This window comes from Acanthochromis polyacanthus, chromosome 15, assembly GCF_021347895.1.
Source record: "Acanthochromis polyacanthus isolate Apoly-LR-REF ecotype Palm Island chromosome 15, KAUST_Apoly_ChrSc, whole genome shotgun sequence".
In the NCBI taxonomy this organism is placed as follows: domain Eukaryota; kingdom Metazoa; phylum Chordata; class Actinopteri; family Pomacentridae; genus Acanthochromis; species Acanthochromis polyacanthus.
The window spans coordinates 37,906,930-37,924,843 of NC_067127.1; the positions used below are offsets into that span (position 1 = coordinate 37,906,930).

Genomic DNA, 17,914 nt, shown 5'->3' on the forward strand with positions numbered 1-17,914 from the left:
AAACTACTAGAATGAAAATGTCCAGAAGTGTGAATGAAACAAAAGAGAAATAAAATAATCTGAAAATCTGTCAAGAAAATCTGATGGGAAAAAAGTCCTTTAAAGACTTTAAAAGACAATAATAATGATCTGATCAGGAGGTTTTCTATCTGAGATCCTCCAGGAGGAAACATCTGGAATCTTCACGGTGGAGAAACAAAACTGAAGAAACGGTGAAAATGTTCTGTTCCGGTTCACATTGAAATCAAAACTTAGAGTCGGGTTTCAGGTTTGAATTTGAGCCGTTCAGTGCCTAAACTCAAATTCACTGGAGGTTTTCCACCAGTTGCTCTGAAAGCTGCTCAGAAAAACAACAAAGGATGGATGTATGGATGGAGAGCAGAACACTGTTTGATCTGACCGTAGTCTATCTGCAGATCAACCACTCCACCAGCAGAGGGAGCCAGAGCTTCGAGCTGCTGAGCACTGTGAGGCCACTAGAAGCTCTACTCCTACATCTGAGAGTCCACCTCTTACCTCTCAGGCTCTTCTGCAGCAGCACCTGAACCTGCAGACCATCCAGAACCATCCATCCACCCACACACGTTCAGGAAACTGCAGGAATGGTTGCACTTATCATTGGTGATTCTAACCTCTCCTGTCCTGTTTCCCTGGAGCAACTTTTCACCACAATTTTGAAATAACTCCCTCGATGTTAGAACAAAACACAGGTGGTTCTTTCAGTAGGACTCCACACTTTTACCCCTAAACTTGTCAAACAGCTGCAGATGATGTGGAAACAGGTCCAGACCGTTTAAATACTGATAAGAAATGATTCACTTTTACTGGACCCACACAAGAAAGCACTACTCACCACACTGAACAGTGCCAGAATATCTAAGTAAACTTTCATTCCAGACATTAGCCTGCTTCTCTTTCAGACAGTCGGGGACAACATCCACTGGACCAAGCAGACGGACCAGATGATGTTCAGATACAGGAAACGGTTCAGTGTAGAACCAGGGACAACCGTCAGCTCCCCAACAGTCAAACATCACAAACCTTTGCAACATTTTCTCCCTCACAGCTGGATAGGATTAGCTGGAGATGCCACTGACAGATATGTCCAAATGTGATTCATTCAACAGTAAACTTTCATTTAGTGCCTTCAATCTACCATCCATCCATCCATCCATTCTCTATACACCGCTTTATCCTCACTAGGCTCATGGGGGGTGCTGGAGTCTATCCCAGCTGACTCGGGTGAAGGCAGGGGACACCCTGGACAGGTCACCAGTCTGTCACAGGGCTACATATACAGACACACAATCACACTCACATTCACACCTACGGACAATTTAGAGTAACCAATTAACCTCAGCATGTTTTTGGACTGTGGGAGGAAGCCGGAGTACCCGGAGAAAACCCACGCATGCACAGGGAGAACATGCAAACTCCATGCAGAAAGATCCCAGGCCGGGATTTGAACCGGGATCTTCTTGCTGCAAGGCCAAAGTGCTAACCACTACTCCACTGAGCAGCCCGTCGACCAACCACTTCCTGTTAAACCAGGATCTGGCTGCTGCTGATGTCCCACCGTGGTGTTCCAGCTTTTTTGGGTCGGAGTGTTAAATAATTGGTGTAGGAATAAATATTGTCAATTACAATGTTGAAACATGTTGTAAAAAGCTGAAAAAATGCAATTTTTTTAAGCAATTGTCACTCTGTCCCGCAATTTCATCGCAACAAATAAGTTTAAAACATCACAACTTACATCACAATTTTTTAGAAAAGCTGCCACAAATTCAGGCATTTTCAGCCTCAACATTCTGGGAAAAAGCCCACAAAATCCTGGAAGGACTGTCTAATTCAGTAAGTTTCAGTTGGTGTCCTGTCATCATTGATCACCCCCCCACCGAGGTGATCAGCTTCATGACGGCGCCACCTGCAGGAGGGACGAGGAATTGCAGCGTGAAAACAGAAGATGACCGTCTGAGGAAGAAACGCTGCATCAGGATGCAGAGGAGTCCCTTGTTGTGGAGGGGGCATCCCTGAAGGAGAAGATGTTTGAACGCTCTTTGCTTCACAGGACGTGCCTCTGACTTTTATTTTTAAACCACCTTTGACTGTTGACTTTTTTCGCCATAAATTCATTTTTAAATTGTTTTTAAGTGTTTCTTATAAAGTAAAATAGACCACTTTTATTCCTTTCCCAGCTTTTGTTTTAAACTTTCATTTATTTTAAACAATAGATGAACCTACCAAAAAGAATTAAAATGTCTTCAACCTGTTGCCTCCATCCTGTCTTTCTGCAGTGCGATGCTTTTCCTACACCTACCCCCAACCTCTGGACAGGAATGATGACATCATATTTTCCTGGACAAGATGTCAAAGAACATGACTGACTGGAATAGTAACGACTGATGGCACATGGCCTGAAGCCAGCAGCTTCTAGTCTAATGCTAATAAAACATTTGCTGCTAGAAAACTAAACCAAAACAGTTTAGAGAAGTAAAAGAGATTTAAAGGTCTTTTCTGTACAGGACACTTTATGCTATAGTTTTCCACATGGGCTGAAATAAAGGTGAAGCTCAGTTCTCCTGTGGTTAGCACATTCTCAGCACCAGCGATGGCGTCAGAAGCATTTGGGACTGAACAAAGTTTACAAAAACAACACAGAGTTCAGTAGACTTTGTGTTCAGATCAGTTATCTGTTCCTGTCTGTGTGCGTTTAGCAGAGGATAAAAGTCCAGCTCTGCTGCTTTCCCCTCAGTTCCTGCCGCTTGTTGAAACGCATCGATACAAAACCAGAAACATGAAGTTTTACCTGCTGCTGCTTCTCCTGCTGCCTCTCTGCTCAGGTAACTCACACCTGTAACTCTTTACATGAAGGTAGAGCTGCTGCTTCCAAACCTGCAGCAATAAATGACGACCAAAAGGAAGATGAGTCCAGTGGAATGATCAGAATAATGACTTCTGCTACACCTAGCCTGCTGCTGCTGAAGCCAGATGTGCATGTTCACACTGACATTAGTGCTTCATGTCGGAAGCGTCTGACTAAGATGAGACGTGCTCACGTTATTTTTACATCAGACAACCAGTTGAAGAAGTGGAGCAAAGTGTTAAATCTGTATTTACCTGAAGAAACCATTAACAATCCTAAACGTGCTTTACTCTGAAACCTGTCTGACCTCTGAAGGCCTCCATAAAACACAGACTGGTCAGCGACATCCGATTCAGGACTGTACAGGACCAGGCTGTAAAAACCAAGAAAGAAGAGAAAGAAGAGAAAGAAAGGTGCTCTTCTCAGTCGAACATGGCCTAAATGCTGCTGTGTTGTGTTGCTTTGCAGCCCAGCAGCATTACATCAAGTGTTACGGTCACGACTTCCTGATGGTCAACAACCAGCTGCTGCAGTGCACTGGAAGAGTCCAGCAGGTCTGTTACACCAGAGGTGAGTCCTAGAAGACGACGTTCAGCTCTGAAGGCAGTGGAAATATGAAAAAAACTGAATATAAGCAGAAAAATCCAGAGTTTCTTCTATGAATCTTTATGTCCACGATCTTCATAGGGTTGAAGTTTAAGCTTTTCAGGAAACGATGTTAAAGCAGCAGGTCAGAACATTTTAACCCTCCTGTTGTCCTCATTTACAGGCACCACAAAATATTGTTTCCTTTGTCTGAAAAAAATCCAAAAATTCTGCAAAAAAATCGTCAAATTTCTGAAAATTTGCAAAACCTTCAGGAAGAAAATTACAATAATTCCTTAAAAGTTTCCCTTAAAAGTTTTTCATTTTTTGTCATTTTGTGTCTCATTTTTGTTGTTTTTTGTCATTTTGTGTCTCATTTTGTTGTATTTTTGTCATTTTGTGTCTCATTTTTGTTGTTTTTTGTCATTTTGTCTCATTTTTGTTGTATTTTTGTCATTTTGTGTCTCATTTTGTTGTTTTTTGTCATTTTGTCTCATTTTTGTTGTATTTTTGTCATTTTGTGTCTCATTTTTGTAGTTTTTTGTCATTTTGCCTCATTTTTGTTGTATTTTTGTCATTTTGTGTCTCATTTTTGTTGTATTTTTGTCATTTTGTGTCTCATTTTCGTTGTTTTTTGTCTGATTTTTGTCATTTCTCTCATGTTTTGTTATTTTGCGTTTCTTTTTTGTCTTGCTTGTTTTTTGTCTATTTTTTGTGTTTTTTGTCTCCTTGTGTCATTTTGTCTCATTTTTGTTGTTTTTTGTCATTTTGTCTCATTTTTGTTGTATTTTTGTCATTTTGTGTCTCATTTTTGTTGTATTTTTGTCATTCTGTGTCTCATTTTTGTTGTATTTTTGTCATTTTGTGTCTCATTTTCGTTGTTTTTTGTCTGATTTTTGTCATTTCTCTCATGTTTTTGTTATTTTGCGTTTCTTTTTTGTCTTGCTTGTTTTTTTGTCTATTTTTTGTGTTTTTTGTCTCCTTGTGTCATTTTGTCTCATTTTTGTTGTTTTTTGTCATTTTGTCTCATTTTGTTGTATTTTTGTCATTTTGTGTCTCATTTTTGTTGTTTTTTGTCATTTTGTCTCATTTTTGTTGTTTTTTGTCATTTTGTCTCATTTTTGTTGTATTTTTGTCATTTTGTGTCTCATTTTTGTTGTTTTTTGTCATTTTGTCTCATTTTTGTTGTATTTTTGTCATTTTGTGTCTCATTTTTGTTGTTTTTAGTCATTTTGTGCCTCATTTTTGTTGTATTTTTGTCATTTTGTCTCATTTTTGTTGTATTTTTGTCATTTTTTTTTTCCAATTCTCTTTATTGAGGTTCTTATTTCTGTGCAGGACCAAAGCAATACCAAATAGAACCTTATTTCCCGCATTTTTTAAAACAACTGAACACATATGAACATACAGCAGGTATCAAAAAGAAAATAAAGTAGAAAGAAAATAATTAAGTAAATTAAATAATATATATATATATATATATACACATACACACATACACACACATATATATATATATATATATATACACATACATACACATACACACATATACATATATAAAATAATAATAATAAATAAAATAATAATAATAATAATAATACTAAAATAAATAAAAGCACAAACAAACACACCAAAAGTTCACCCCTCTACACCACCAATGTCAATGTGTCTTAGATTGAATACTGTTGGCTTATTAGAACAAGGTTCAGTCCACAGCAGCCACATTGTCCAGAATAGGTCGCCATATTTTAACAAATCCTTCAGCATTGTCATGAAGCGTGTAGGTCAGCTTTTCCAGAGGGAGTATTCTCAAGACTTCCTTATACCAATCCTACACTGTAGGGCTGTCCTTTGATATCCAGAGTTTAAGGATTGTCTTTCTTGCTATATACAAGAGGATTTCAGTCAGCTTAGCATTATATTTGTCCCTAGCACTGTCCACTTTTGCCGCCAAAATACACTGAAATGGAGTGAGCTCCAAATCATATCCCATCAAAGTAGCAACTTCTTCCTTCACTTCAGACCAGAAATTTTGTATTTTACAGCATTTCCAAACCATGTGTGTGTATGTACCAATTTCTGAATTACATTTAATACAATTAGGAGGGCCCAGGCCAAACCTGCTCCTCAGCAGTGGTGTGCAATGGAGTCTGTGTAATATTTTAAATTGTGTCTCTCTGTCTGTATTACAGCTCAGAATTCTAAGTGTGTCCTTTATAATTGAGTTCCACACATTCTCTTCTATTTGTTCTCCTATATCGTTCTGCCACTGCTTTCTGATGTTGTCGGTAGAGTAGTTAAAATTTAGGCCAAAGGTTTTGTAGACATGAGAAATAAATCTTTTTGGTATGGGTTGTGTTAGAAGGTCTTCCAAAAATGTCCTATTGGGAGCATGTATATTTTTAGGTATATAGTGTCTTATTTGTAAATAGCGGAAAAAGTGAGACTGTAGTAAAGAATATTTGCTTTTCAGGGCTTCAAATGACTCCACTGTACCTCCTTCATAAAGTTTGACAAGCCGGTCCAAGCCCTTTTCCTGCCAAAATTTGTACACAGCATCATGACATGACGGAACAAAATCTGGGTTCTTCCATATCGGGGCCAGAAGAGAAAAATGATTTTTAAGTCTGAAGCAACACATAATCTTGTTCCATGTGTTCAATGTATTCCTGACAATGAAATTGTTTTGGACCTCCAATTTTACCTTCTTATAGGTTATAAAAGGGCAGTCTTTTAGTGTTAGGAGGCCACAGTTCCAAGACTCCATGCCAATCCATGTGTTTGTAGGGTCAGGATTCACCCATTCATATACACACGTGGACAAAATTGTTGGTACCCGTCAGTTAAAGAAGGAAAAACCCACAATTCTCACTGAAATCACTTGAAACTCACAAAAGTAACAATAAATAAAAATTTATTGAAAATTAAATAATCAAAAACAGCCATTACTTTTGAATTGTTGATTAACATAATTATTTAAAAAAACAAACTAATGAAACAGGCCTGGACAAAAATGATGGTACCTCTATAAAAGATTGAAAACTATTTGACCAGAGTGACATGATTAACTCAGGTGTGTCATTTAATTGACATCACAGGTGTTTCCAAACTCATAATCAGTCAGTCTGCCTATTTAAAGGGAGACAAGTAGTCACCCTGCTGTTTGGTGAAAAGGTGTGTACCACACTGAACATGGACAACAGAAAGCGAAGGAGAGAATTGTCCCAGGACATCCGAAAAAAAATGATAGACAAACATCTTAAAGGTAAAGGCTATAAGACCATCTCTAAACAGCTTGAAGTTCCTGTGACAACAGTGGCTCATATTATTCAGAAGTTCAAGACCCACGGGACAGTAGCCAACCTCCCTGGACGTGGCCGCAAGAGGAAAATTGATGACAAGTTGAAGAGACGGATCGTTGGAATTGTATCCAAAGAGCCCAGAGCAACCTCCAAAGAAATTAAAGGTGAACTCCAAGGCCAAGGTACATCAGTGTCAGATCGCACCATTCGTCGTTGTTTGAGCCAAAGTGGACTTCATGGGAGACGACCAAGGAGGACACCACTGCTGAAAAAAACTCATAAAAAAGCCAGACTGGAATTTGCAAAAATGCATGTTGACAAGCCACAAAGCTTCTGGGAGAATGTCCTTTGGACAGATGAGACCAAACTGGAGCTTTTTGGTAAGGCACATCAACTCTATGTTCATAGACTCAAAAACCAAGCATACGAAGAAAAGAACACTGTCCCTACGGTGAAACATGGAGGAGGCTCAGTAATGTTTTGGGGCTGCTTTGCTGCATCTGGCACAGGGTGTCTTGAAAGTGTGCAAGGTACGATGAAATCTGAAGACTATCAAGGCATTCTGGAGAGAAATGTGCTGCCTAGTGTCAGAAAGCTTGGTCTCAGTCGCAGGTCATGGGTCTTCCAACAGGACAACCATCCAAAACACACAGCCAAAAACACCCAAGAATGGCTGAGAGAAAAGCGTTGGACTATTCTAAAGTGGCCTTCTATGAGCCCAGATCTGAATCCCATTGAACATATGTGGAAGGAGCTGAAACATGCCATTTGGAGAAGACACCCATCAAACCTGAGACAACTGGAGCTGTTTGCTCATGAGGAGTGGGCCAAAATACCTGTTGACAGCTGCAGAACGCTCATTGACAAATACAGAAATCGTTTAATTGCAGTGATTGCCTCAAAAGGTTGTGCAACAAAATATTAAGTTATGAGTACCATCATTTTTGTCCAGCCCTATTTCATTAGTTTGTTTTTTTAAATAATTATGTTAATCAACAATTCAAAAGTGATGGCTGATTTTGATTATTTAATTTTCAATAAATTTTTATTTATTGTTACTTTTGTGAGTTTCAAGTGATTTCAGTGAGAATTGTGGGTTTTTCCTTCTTTAACTGAGGGGTACCAACAATTTTGTCCACGTGTGTATATAGCGCATTTGTGCGGCCCAGTAATAGAGCCGTACATTAGGGACTCCCAACCCCCCTTGATCCTTATCTCTCTGAAGTTTGCTAATTTTCATTCTTGCCTTTTTCCCCTGCCATATAAATTGTGTAAACATTTTATCCAAATTTGCAAACCAGCTGTTAGGAATTGAATTTGGCAGCATCTGCAGTGGATACATCAACCTAGGTAATATATTTATTTTCAGCACACTGATCCTGCCCAACCAAGAAACAGGTAAACTTCTCCATCTATCCAAATCATCCTTGATACGAGTTACAATTGGTCGTAGGTTTAATCTAATCAGTTTTTTAAGAGAGGGACTAACTTTTACTCCTAGATAGGTAATCTCTTTGGGTGACCAATAGAAAGGGAAGCCACTAGGTGGAGCAGATCCCGCCATAGCACCAATGGGCATAGCTTCTGTTTTTGACAAGTTTACTTTAAAACCAGACACATATCCGAATTGTTTTAAACATTCAAGCAGATGTGGGATAGTGGCATCAATCTCAACTAGATACAGAAGTACGTCATCTGCATAAAGTGATATTTTGTGTTCTGTGCCTTCAACATTAAAGCCCCTAATCTCTGAGGAAGTTCTAATAAGCTCTGCCAATGGCTCGATGGCCAGTGCAAACAAGAGGGGGCTCAAAGGGCATCCTTGGCGGGTTCCTCGCTCCAGTGGGAAAGAGTTTGAACAGTAGAGGTTTGTGATAACAGCTGCTTTAGGGGACAGATATAACAATTTCACCCAATCAATGAACCCTGTACCAAATTTGAATTTTTCCATAGTGTAGAAAAGGAATGACCATTCTACTCTGTCAAATGCTTTCAGTGAATCGAGAGACACCACCAAACCCCTAATTTTTTTCTCATGGGCTAGCTGTATTACATTCAGAAGTCTCCTGATATTATTAAAGGAATTCCTTCCTTTAATAAATCCTGTTTGATCAGGTTTTACTAATAGTGATATTAATGGTTCAAGCCTCAAGGTCAATACCTTGGCTAGGAGTTTTGCATCTACATTGATGAGCGACACAGGCCTATAAGATGCAGGGTCTTCAGAGTCTTTATTCTTCTTTAGGATCAAACATATGTTGGCCAATGATAGTGATTCTGGTAAATGGTGAGCAGTGTTAAAACTATAGTTGTAGGTCCTGCCTAGGTGAAAAGTAAGCCTGTCCTTGAAGGCCTTGAACCATTCCACAGGAAACCCATCTGGGCCCGGAGCCTTTCCACTGCGCATTAGAGTAATTGCCTTTAAAATTTCTTTCTCCTCAATTGGCTTTCCCAAAGACTTTTGCTGTTCTTCTGTTAATGTTGGTAATTTAATTTTAGAAAAAAAGTTGTCAAGTTCCTCTCTGGTGCTTTTATTTTCAGATTTATATAGTGATTTATAGAATGATACAAAGACAGAGCTAATGTTTTTCCTATCAAAATGTCTTTTTCCTTCCGAATCTCTAATCCCTGCTATAGTGTTATGAGTTTGTTTCTGGTTGAGCAGTCGTGCCAAATATTTACTAGGTTTGTTCCCATATTCGTACAATCGTTGTTTTTGATAAAATAAGGATGTGGAAGCTTTCTCATTAAGAACTGAGTTTAGTTCTGCTCTTATCGCTTGTGTTTTAATAAAATTTGTCTTAATTGGGTTGAATTTATGAGCTAGCTCTGCCTCCTTTAAGTCTTTTTCCAATTTGTTTTGCTTCATCATCAAAGATCTTTTTCGATGTGACATATACGATATGGTGAATCCTCTAATGTAAGCTTTAGCAGATTCCCAAAGATACTCAGGATTCGTTTCACCATTGTCATTTATATCAAAAAATAAATCTAGCTCTGCCTCCATTTTCTTTTTAAAATCTTTATCATTAAGAATGTATGACGGGAAACGCCACCTCCGTGTACTAGCTGTCGCATCACATACGTTCATTTCTAAATAAACAGGGGCGTGGTCACTGATATGAATGGATCCTATGCTGCATGCATTTACTTGTCCTGTAATCTGTGGTGGTATGAAAAAGTAGTCAATTCGAGAATAGGAGTTGTGTGGATTTGAGTAAAATGTAAAATCGCTAGCTGATGGATTTAAAGTTCTCCATATATCTATCAGATTGACATCTTCCAACATTTTAACAAGTGAGGTACCCGTGCTGGCTTTTCTATGTGCACCTGTTGGAGTCCTATCTAATTTGAGATCCAGACCACAGTTAAAATCACCCCCCAACAGTGTCAAGGGACATTTGTACTCCTCCAGATCGGTTCCTACTTTAGTCCAAAATGAGGAGGATGGTGGACTAGGGGCATATATATTCATCATAGTAATCTCCACGCCAGAAAGTGTACCATGAACGATAATATATCTGCCATCAGGGTCCTTCTTGCATGCTTTAAGTACGAATGGGGTAGCCTTGTGTATCAGAATAGCAACTCCTCTGCTATTAGAGGAGAATGATGAGTAGTAAGTCTGGCCCACCCAATCTCGCTTAAGTTTTATATGTTCTTTATCCACCAAATGAGTTTCTTGTAAAAAAGCTATCTGTATCTTTTCTTTCTTAAGAAAGCTTAGGATTTTCTTGCGCTTTATAGGGTGATGAATCCCTTTCACATTAAAAGTACAGAATTTAATGGTATTCATACTTGACATGTCTCATTTTTCTCCTCTGTCCCATGAATGCATAGTGCCATCAACTGCTTGTCCTTCCAGCTTATCTGTCTCTCTTATGTCCAGTTCAGATGGATGTTTTTTGATGGTGATGGGGTGAAAGTAACAAAACTGAAATATCCTTAACCGAAACAACAGAAAACTTAAACTTACACATACCTGCTTTAAAACAAACTTACCTATAGGGCTCATGTGAAACCACATACTTCCTAACAACTCTTCCTCCTCCTTTAACTCCAACACTAAGATCAGTAGGATGAACCAGAGTTTCCCAGACCGTCTGTAAAAATATCTTCACAGATAGTATGCTTCAGCTGTACTCCCACCCCCCTCAAAAAACAAAACAAAACAAAAAGAAATTGTGTGTGTTACATGTAGTAGGTAACAGTAACTCTTTTCAAACGGGGGGTGTGTGTCCCAAAAACTCAGAGCACAGCCTCTGGTAGTCAGGCCAATAACTTCAGCATTCCCTCAATGTTAAACATGTCATCAACTTAAATTATAAATATACACAATGTGCCTGTACTCATGTCCGTAAATGTCCTTTGTGCTATACTTGAACTGAGCACACGAGCAAAACTGCATGAGTCCTCCAGCACTTGCATGTGTCCATTATATGTCGTCTTTGCGCATCTCCTGAACATACCTCTGTGCCTCTGCCGCCGTTTTGAAGAGCTGGACCTTATTATCATATGTGACGCGCAGCATCGCAGGAAAAAGCATCCTGTAGGGAATCCCCAGAGCCCGGAGACCCTTCTTTGCCTCCAGGAATTCTCGTCGCTTTTTTTCCACCGTAGGTGAAAAGTCTTCAAAAAAGTGTATGCGGTTCCCGGCGGCGGAGATCTCACCCATATTCCGTGCGCTCTGCATGATCAGCTGCTTGTCCATGTAGTTATGGAGACGGATGTAAACGATCCTCGGTCTCTCTGACCCCGTCCGGAGTTGCGCCGGGCTGCGGTGACATCTGTCCATCTTAATCCGGTCGTTTTTCACTTTAAGATTCAGAATCTTTGGTATCCACGTCTCGAAGAATTCTTTAGCATTGTCGCCCTCTGTGCGCTCTGGCAGGTTGACGATCTTTATGTTGTCACGTCTGGACCTGTTCTCTTGGTCTTCCAGCCTCTGGATGGTCTCCATCAGGCGTGCCTCGGTGTGTTCAAGTTTAGCTAGCAGTTGAGACGCTGTGTCTTCCGTGTCAGAGATTCTTTGTTCTGCGTCCTCCACTCTTCTCTCCAGAACTTTAATGTTCTCACACACAGAGCTTACCGATTTGGCTATCTGGTCGAGTTTAGCGTCCAGAACGGAGCTGAGTTTAGCGAACACGCCTTCACTTATCTTCGCCACCAGGCTATCAATTTCCTCACCTTCCGCCATTGTATCAGGGCCCGAGGCTTCTGGCTGCGGCTGAGTTTTTCGTGTTTTCGGTCGTAGAATGCGTTTGTTATCAGGTGTTTTCGCCCAGAGCTCACGCAGTGACATTACTCTCCAGTTTTTGCTACTTTTACAGCATTAAACTATCCCCGAAATGTTCAAAGTTATATTGGGCCTGGGAGCTCTGTTCAGACGCTCCTACTCTCTCCGCATCACGTGACCCCTCCGTATTTTTGTCATTTTGTGTCTCATTTTGTTGTATTTTTGTCATTTTGTGTCTCATTTTTGTTGTTTTTTGTCTGATTTTTGTCATTTCTCTCATGTTTTTGTTATTTTGCGTTTCTTTTTTGTCTTGCTTGTTTTTTGTCTATTTTTTGTGTTTTGTGTCTCCTTGTGTCATTTTGTCTCATTTTGTTTCCCAAATGTTGAAAATGTGGACATCAGAAGTTTCACTGTAAAAATGTTTTTTTTTCTTTCAAACTTTAAACGGGTCGTTTTTACCCGCAGGGCGACACGAGGGTTACAGTCTTTTAGGTTCACAGCAGAATTGTGGTGATCAGACAAACCTTTCCTGTTTGCAGAGACTGGAGAGAAAGGCTGCACTCGACAGGAGATGTGCTCTCGACCCGGCTGGAAGTGCTGCGACACCAACGGCTGCAACGCCTGAACCAATCACAGGCCAGGAAGCACCGACATCATCTGTCACATGATATGAATGAAGCTGTGGGAGATTTCCCAGAATCTCGTTTCTTTGAGTTCAGTGTACACGTGATGATCTACAGCCTGGACTTTGAATGGTGTAAATAAAGTTCCATCGATCCCGACTGAAACCGTTTCCGCTCAGAGCTGCTCTGAATGTTTGAAGGTCATCACTGAGGTGCTCATTCACTTCTGATGTCACCATGGTAACAGATGAGGAGCAGCTGGTGTTTCAGATAACAGATGAAGACCTCCGTTAGGTGGAATACTCCAGGAAGATCCCACAGAGTTCTGTTTGCAGATAGTGGGAGTGGAAATGATTTCATTGTTCTGCCTTTAAAGAACAATGAAATCCTGAAAAAGAAACTCATTTGAAGCCTTGGGGTTTGATTGCTGACCTTTAAGGATTGGCAGTAAGAGAGTTCTGCTCACAAAAACATTTCAGATGGCCAGGTGTGACTATTTAGTGACAAAGATCAGACTGAATGTGAATCACGACAAAGACAGTTTCATGTTTACCGCTTGTTTATTCTGTCTTTAGGTGAGCAGCATAAAGAGACTGCATCAGGACTTTCACTATTCACTGCTGTAAACTGTGGTTTGTACATCAGAGAGGCTCACACCCTGGTCCACTTATAGAGCTGATAACAGCTTCAGGTGACCAATGAAGTCACACGCCGAGGAGATGTCCGGACATGTTGACACTAGAGATGGATGCATCGATCCAGATATCGATCATATCAATACCAAAAACAATACTTTAATTTCAGTTTCTCTCCTGTTTTACAAAGATTAGCTCCTTCTGAGCAGCATCAGTCTGCACTGTGAGGTGTTTAGGGAACATCGGTAAATGTAGTGTCTGTCAGTAAGCAAATGTTCAGCTAGAGAAGGGTTTCACCTGCAACCAGGTGGGACCAGGTGGGTACGACAAACAAAGTCTGTCCCGCTTTATTATGAAAGGCAATAACCATTGGGGGGGAATTTTTTTATCATTACAAAAGTAACTTTGCAAAAAAAAACCTCATGTAAAAATGCATCTTTAAAGAGCATTTCCTATTTTAGTGACAGAGGTTTTGACCAGAGAGTCTAAAATGAACTCTGTTTAACCTTCATGTCGTCCTGTGGGTCAAACTGACCCGTTTAAAGTTTGAAAATGTGGAAAAAATAATGTGGCTTTTCACAGTGAAACTTCTGATGTCCCCATTTTCAACATTTTTGGGAAATCTTTGAACATTTTTTGGTGGAAAAAAGAAATGTTAAAAACGTTTAAGAACATTCACATAAAATCAACCAAAATCCAGCAAATTTCACTGGATTTTGGCTGATTTTTATGTGAATGTTCGTAAAGAAAATAGAAGTTTTACTGATATTTATGGAATCACTTTAGATATTTTTAGGATTTTTTTGGAAAATTTTTACTAATTTTTGAAAATATTTACAAGAATTTTCTTGCCAAATTTGGGGGATTTGGAAAAAAAAAAGACTTTCAAGGGAAATTTTTAAGGAATTATTGGAATTTTCCTCCTGAAGGTTTTGGAACCTTTGACTTCACAGTAACTCTGCGGCTGATGGGTGTACCGCTAAAGGCCAGAGGTGGCGCTACACACTGAGATGACATGACCGGTCTGTTGGACTGTCTTTTAGCTGCTGCAACTGCCAGGAAAAAAAACCATCTGATTGTCAGTTTTGAAGACATTTATTTGCATTTTTTTGTTGAAATCTTCAGTACAGTCTGTCGTCTGACAGGAATGCATGAGAGAAGACATGATTGGCTCAAAACAGTCACATGAACATCATCATGAGTATCAATGTTGTTACTGAACACTGAAAATAAACACTTTCCTCCAGAAACTTACCCCACCAAGCCCACCCCTGGCCCCGCCCACACCCCATATGGCCCCGCCCCTCCCTGAAAATTCAGGTGATTCCTGAACTCAGCCCTTCAGAGACGAGGGTAGAAACGATGAAGATAGAGGAGTATTAAAAAGGCAACATGAAACCCACCCCACCCTGATAGGCCCCGCCCATGGAGTGACATCATCATCCTGACATTCAGAAAACATTTTGAACAGAAATGGTCCAAAAGAAATAAAAACATCACCAGCAGTCATTCAGTGAGTCACCAACAGCAGCCAATCAGAGCAGAGGACCTCATGTCCCATCGCCTGATTGGATGCTGAGTGTGACCGTGGATGTCCACTGCTGCCTCCTATTGGTGAACAGAAATATACACACAGACATCTGCAGTATATACAAACAGGTGCTGCACAGATCATCGATTCTCTGATTAAAACATGTCAGTCACAGCTTTTATTCTGGAGGTCACTTCCTGTTTACATCATGTCAGCTCTACTTCAGCTTCCATTTCTAAAAACTCTCTGAATAAAACTCTCCAAACTGCAACAATTTGAAGGTTGAACCGACTGTTTGTAGTTTAAACCTGAAAAGACTTTGTCAGAAAAACTAAAACTTGTTTTCAAACCTTTTTTTTTTTTTTCCCAGTTTGTCACTCGGGTCGGATGAACGGATTCAATGAATTTGTGTTCATAAGAAAAGGCTTCAGTGGTTTTAAAAACAATCAAGAGTTTTCATCTCCAGAGAATTTAAAAACAAGATTCTAAAAGACTTCAGACTGACAACATCTCTTGGACCCACAACACTTCCTCTTCACCTCCTCTGTTCTGATTGGTGGAGGAGCACTGACACACCTGTCTCACCTGTAGCTTCTAGTCTTCAGGCAAACCACAGGTCCACCTGCTTCTTCTTGGCACTCTAGTGACTCCCCATGACGGGAAAAAGGTTTGAAGGATGACAGTGACGTGCAGGTGAGACAGGTGAGCCCCTCCCACCTCTTTTCCACTCAGGTGAATGTGACTCTCCAGGTGTTTCAAACTGTGACCTCACGTTTTTTAAATGAAGGAACAGTTGATTGCTGAGATAAATTATGTGAACGTCCCATCACACCGACGTCTCTGATTCTGTCTTCTAGAGGTTTACACTGATGGACACCAGAGACGATGTCCACGCTAAATCTGATCATACGTGTTTCATGTGTGTGATTTCACATCTGACAAAGTTATCCTTATCCAACCACGACTTACATCACGTTTAAACTGAATGTTAACCCTAAACCGAGCGTCGAGCAGACACCGACAGGTCTGACGCCAGCACAATGTCCTCACTTTGTACACGTCCTCACAAGGCTCATAAGGAGTCTGGTCCCCGCAAAGCCAGATGGAACAGGAAGTGTGTGTCTAAGACGGGGGGGTGAGGGGGGGCAGCCCTTCGTCGCTAGGCGTCGCCGTGTCGTCGCTCGGCTCCAGGCTGTCCTTCAGACTCATTGTGCTGTCAGAGGGGGGCGGTGTCGACTCAGAATGGGGTGGGGTCAACTCGGACAAAGGCGGAGCTATATCTGTCGGGGGTGGGGTTTCAGGGAAGGGCTCCTGGGTCCCATTGGCTGTTGGAGGAGAAGGTTCCTGTGTGGTTCCTGCAGGAGGGGGCAGAGCAAAGACGGCATCAACCCGGCGGGGGGCGGAGTTTGCGAGGAGGCCGTCAGTGAGACACGGCGAGGACTTCTCCACCAGACGCCACTGCATGATGCTGGTGTCCTTCCCCCCTGTGGAGATCAGGTGACTGTCGTCGTACAGGAAGCTGACGTTGGTCACATGACTGCTGTGGGCGCTGTACTTATGGCTGGGGGCCTGCAGACACACACATGACCGATTACTGATGTGAACATGTGAAACAACATGCAGCCACTTTATTAGGAACCATGAATGAAAGTTAACGAATATTAATCCAAAGGTTTATACTCTATTAGATTAATGAACTTCCTGTTTATTTAACCTGTTTCTGGAGCTGCTGTGTGTGTGTGTGTGTGTGTGTGTGTGTGTGTGTGTGTGTGTGTGTGTGTGTGTGTGTGTGTGTGTGTGTGTGTGTGTGTGTTCTTGTACTTGCTACATGGTGAGTACCATTTTCTGCATTTAACTATCAAAGTGAGGACATTTTTACAAAGTGAGGACATTTTGGCCGGTCCTAACTTTGAAACAGTCATGTTTGAGGGTGAAGACTTGTTTTTAGAGAACAGGTATAATTGAGGTTTGGTTAGGGTTAGGGTAAGGATTAAGTTTAGGCAATCAGTTGTGATGGTTAAGGTTAGGGTAAGGCTCTAGGAAATGCATTACGCCTATGGATGTCCTCACTAAGATAGAAGTACAAACGTGTGTGTGTGTGTGTGTGTGTGTGTGTGTGTGTATACCTTGAATGTTGAACATGGATAGGCAAACAGGTGAACTTTACAGAAGTCGTCAGCCAGAGCGATCACCTTCCTGTTGTGGGATCTGATCAGAGCGTTGATGTCGGTTCCATCAGAACCCTCCGGCCACACACCTGGAGGACAGACGGGACAGAGGGACAAACAGGGGACAGACAGACAGACAGGGGACAGAGGGACAAAGTGAATTTGAGCTGGCAGGTGTTTGGGTTGACACTAACAACATGGACAGACACAGTAACACAACAACAGAGGTCCAGGTACTGACCAAACACATGGTATCCCAGGACGCAGGTGTACGTCGCCCAGTCGATGTCTTTACACTCTGAACGGTTTCTGATCAGTTTACAACCGTTTGGAACGTCCCCTGGAGACACAAAACCATTACTACACAACAGTACACAACGGTACTACAGTACACAGTACTACAGTAGTACACGGTACTCACAGTAGAGGATTTCGTAGTCTCCTGAGTTGGACATGATGAAGTTGTTGTCAGGTGACCAGTCCAGGTGTGTGATGTAGCTGGAATGCCCCTAAGAAAACATTCAGGTAAGTCTAACACACCTGAATGTCATCATCACTGTCTGCAGCAAGGAACCCTGGGAGCTGTAGTCCCTTACCTACTGCTGTGGACAGCTACTGTCCTCTACAGGTAACCTCACCTGTACCTGTCAGCACCCCGACGACTTCAGAAAATACACAGAAAACTACAAGAAGATTCTAGGAGGTCCTACTCACTGCACACTGATTAAATACAGTAGGTACAGAAAGTCTTCAGCCCCTTGAAATTTTTCACTCTGTGTCATTGCAGCCATTTGCCAGAATAAAAAAAGTTCATTTTATTTCTCATTAATGTACACTCAGCACCCCATCTTGACAGAAAAAAACAGAAATGTAGAAATTTTTGCAAATGTATTAAAAAAGAAAAACTAAAATATCACATGATCAGAAGTATTCAGAGCCTTTGCAGCGACATTCATATTTAACTCACA

At 41.0% G+C, this 17,914-nt stretch overlaps 2 protein-coding genes across 4 annotated transcripts in view; one reads left to right on the top strand and one right to left on the bottom strand.

Moving 5' to 3' along the window:
• The first annotated feature begins 2,672 nt into the window (after nucleotides 1-2,672).
• On the top strand, nucleotides 2,673-12,777 carry wu:fj16a03 (uncharacterized protein LOC335475 homolog). Its single transcript, XM_051960485.1, has 3 exons — nucleotides 2,673-2,840; nucleotides 3,332-3,433; nucleotides 12,529-12,777. The coding sequence occupies exons 1-3, from the start codon at nucleotides 2,795-2,797 to the stop codon at nucleotides 12,612-12,614; spliced, it is 234 nt and encodes a 77-aa protein (XP_051816445.1). The 5' UTR covers nucleotides 2,673-2,794; the 3' UTR covers nucleotides 12,615-12,777.
• Nucleotides 12,778-14,323: 1,546 nt separating this feature from the next.
• The window catches only part of LOC110967390 (EMAP like 4), a 28,429-nt gene continuing 24,838 nt past the window's right edge, over nucleotides 14,324-17,914 (bottom strand). For all 3 annotated transcript variants that reach the window (XM_022216975.2, XM_022216977.2, XM_022216976.2), the window contains 4 exons: nucleotides 17,368-17,455; nucleotides 17,188-17,286; nucleotides 16,905-17,035; nucleotides 14,324-16,347 (listed from right to left, as the gene is read on the bottom strand). In XM_022216975.2, the coding sequence (XP_022072667.1) occupies nucleotides 15,901-16,347; nucleotides 16,905-17,035; nucleotides 17,188-17,286; nucleotides 17,368-17,455 (765 nt within the window). In that variant the 3' untranslated portion in view covers nucleotides 14,324-15,900. The remainder of the gene's footprint in view (nucleotides 16,348-16,904; nucleotides 17,036-17,187; nucleotides 17,287-17,367; nucleotides 17,456-17,914) is intronic.

Bases quoted from the DNA above. Each gene is read 5' to 3' on its own strand.
- wu:fj16a03 (XM_051960485.1), top strand. From the start codon at position 2,795: ATGAAGTTTTACCTGCTGCTGCTTCTCCTGCTGCCTCTCTGCTCAG. The intron at 2,841-3,331 runs GTAACTCACACC...GTTGCTTTGCAG, and splicing joins CCTGCTGCCTCTCTGCTCAG to CCCAGCAGCATTACATCAAG. The intron at 3,434-12,528 runs GTGAGTCCTAGA...TCCTGTTTGCAG, and splicing joins GCAGGTCTGTTACACCAGAG to AGACTGGAGAGAAAGGCTGC.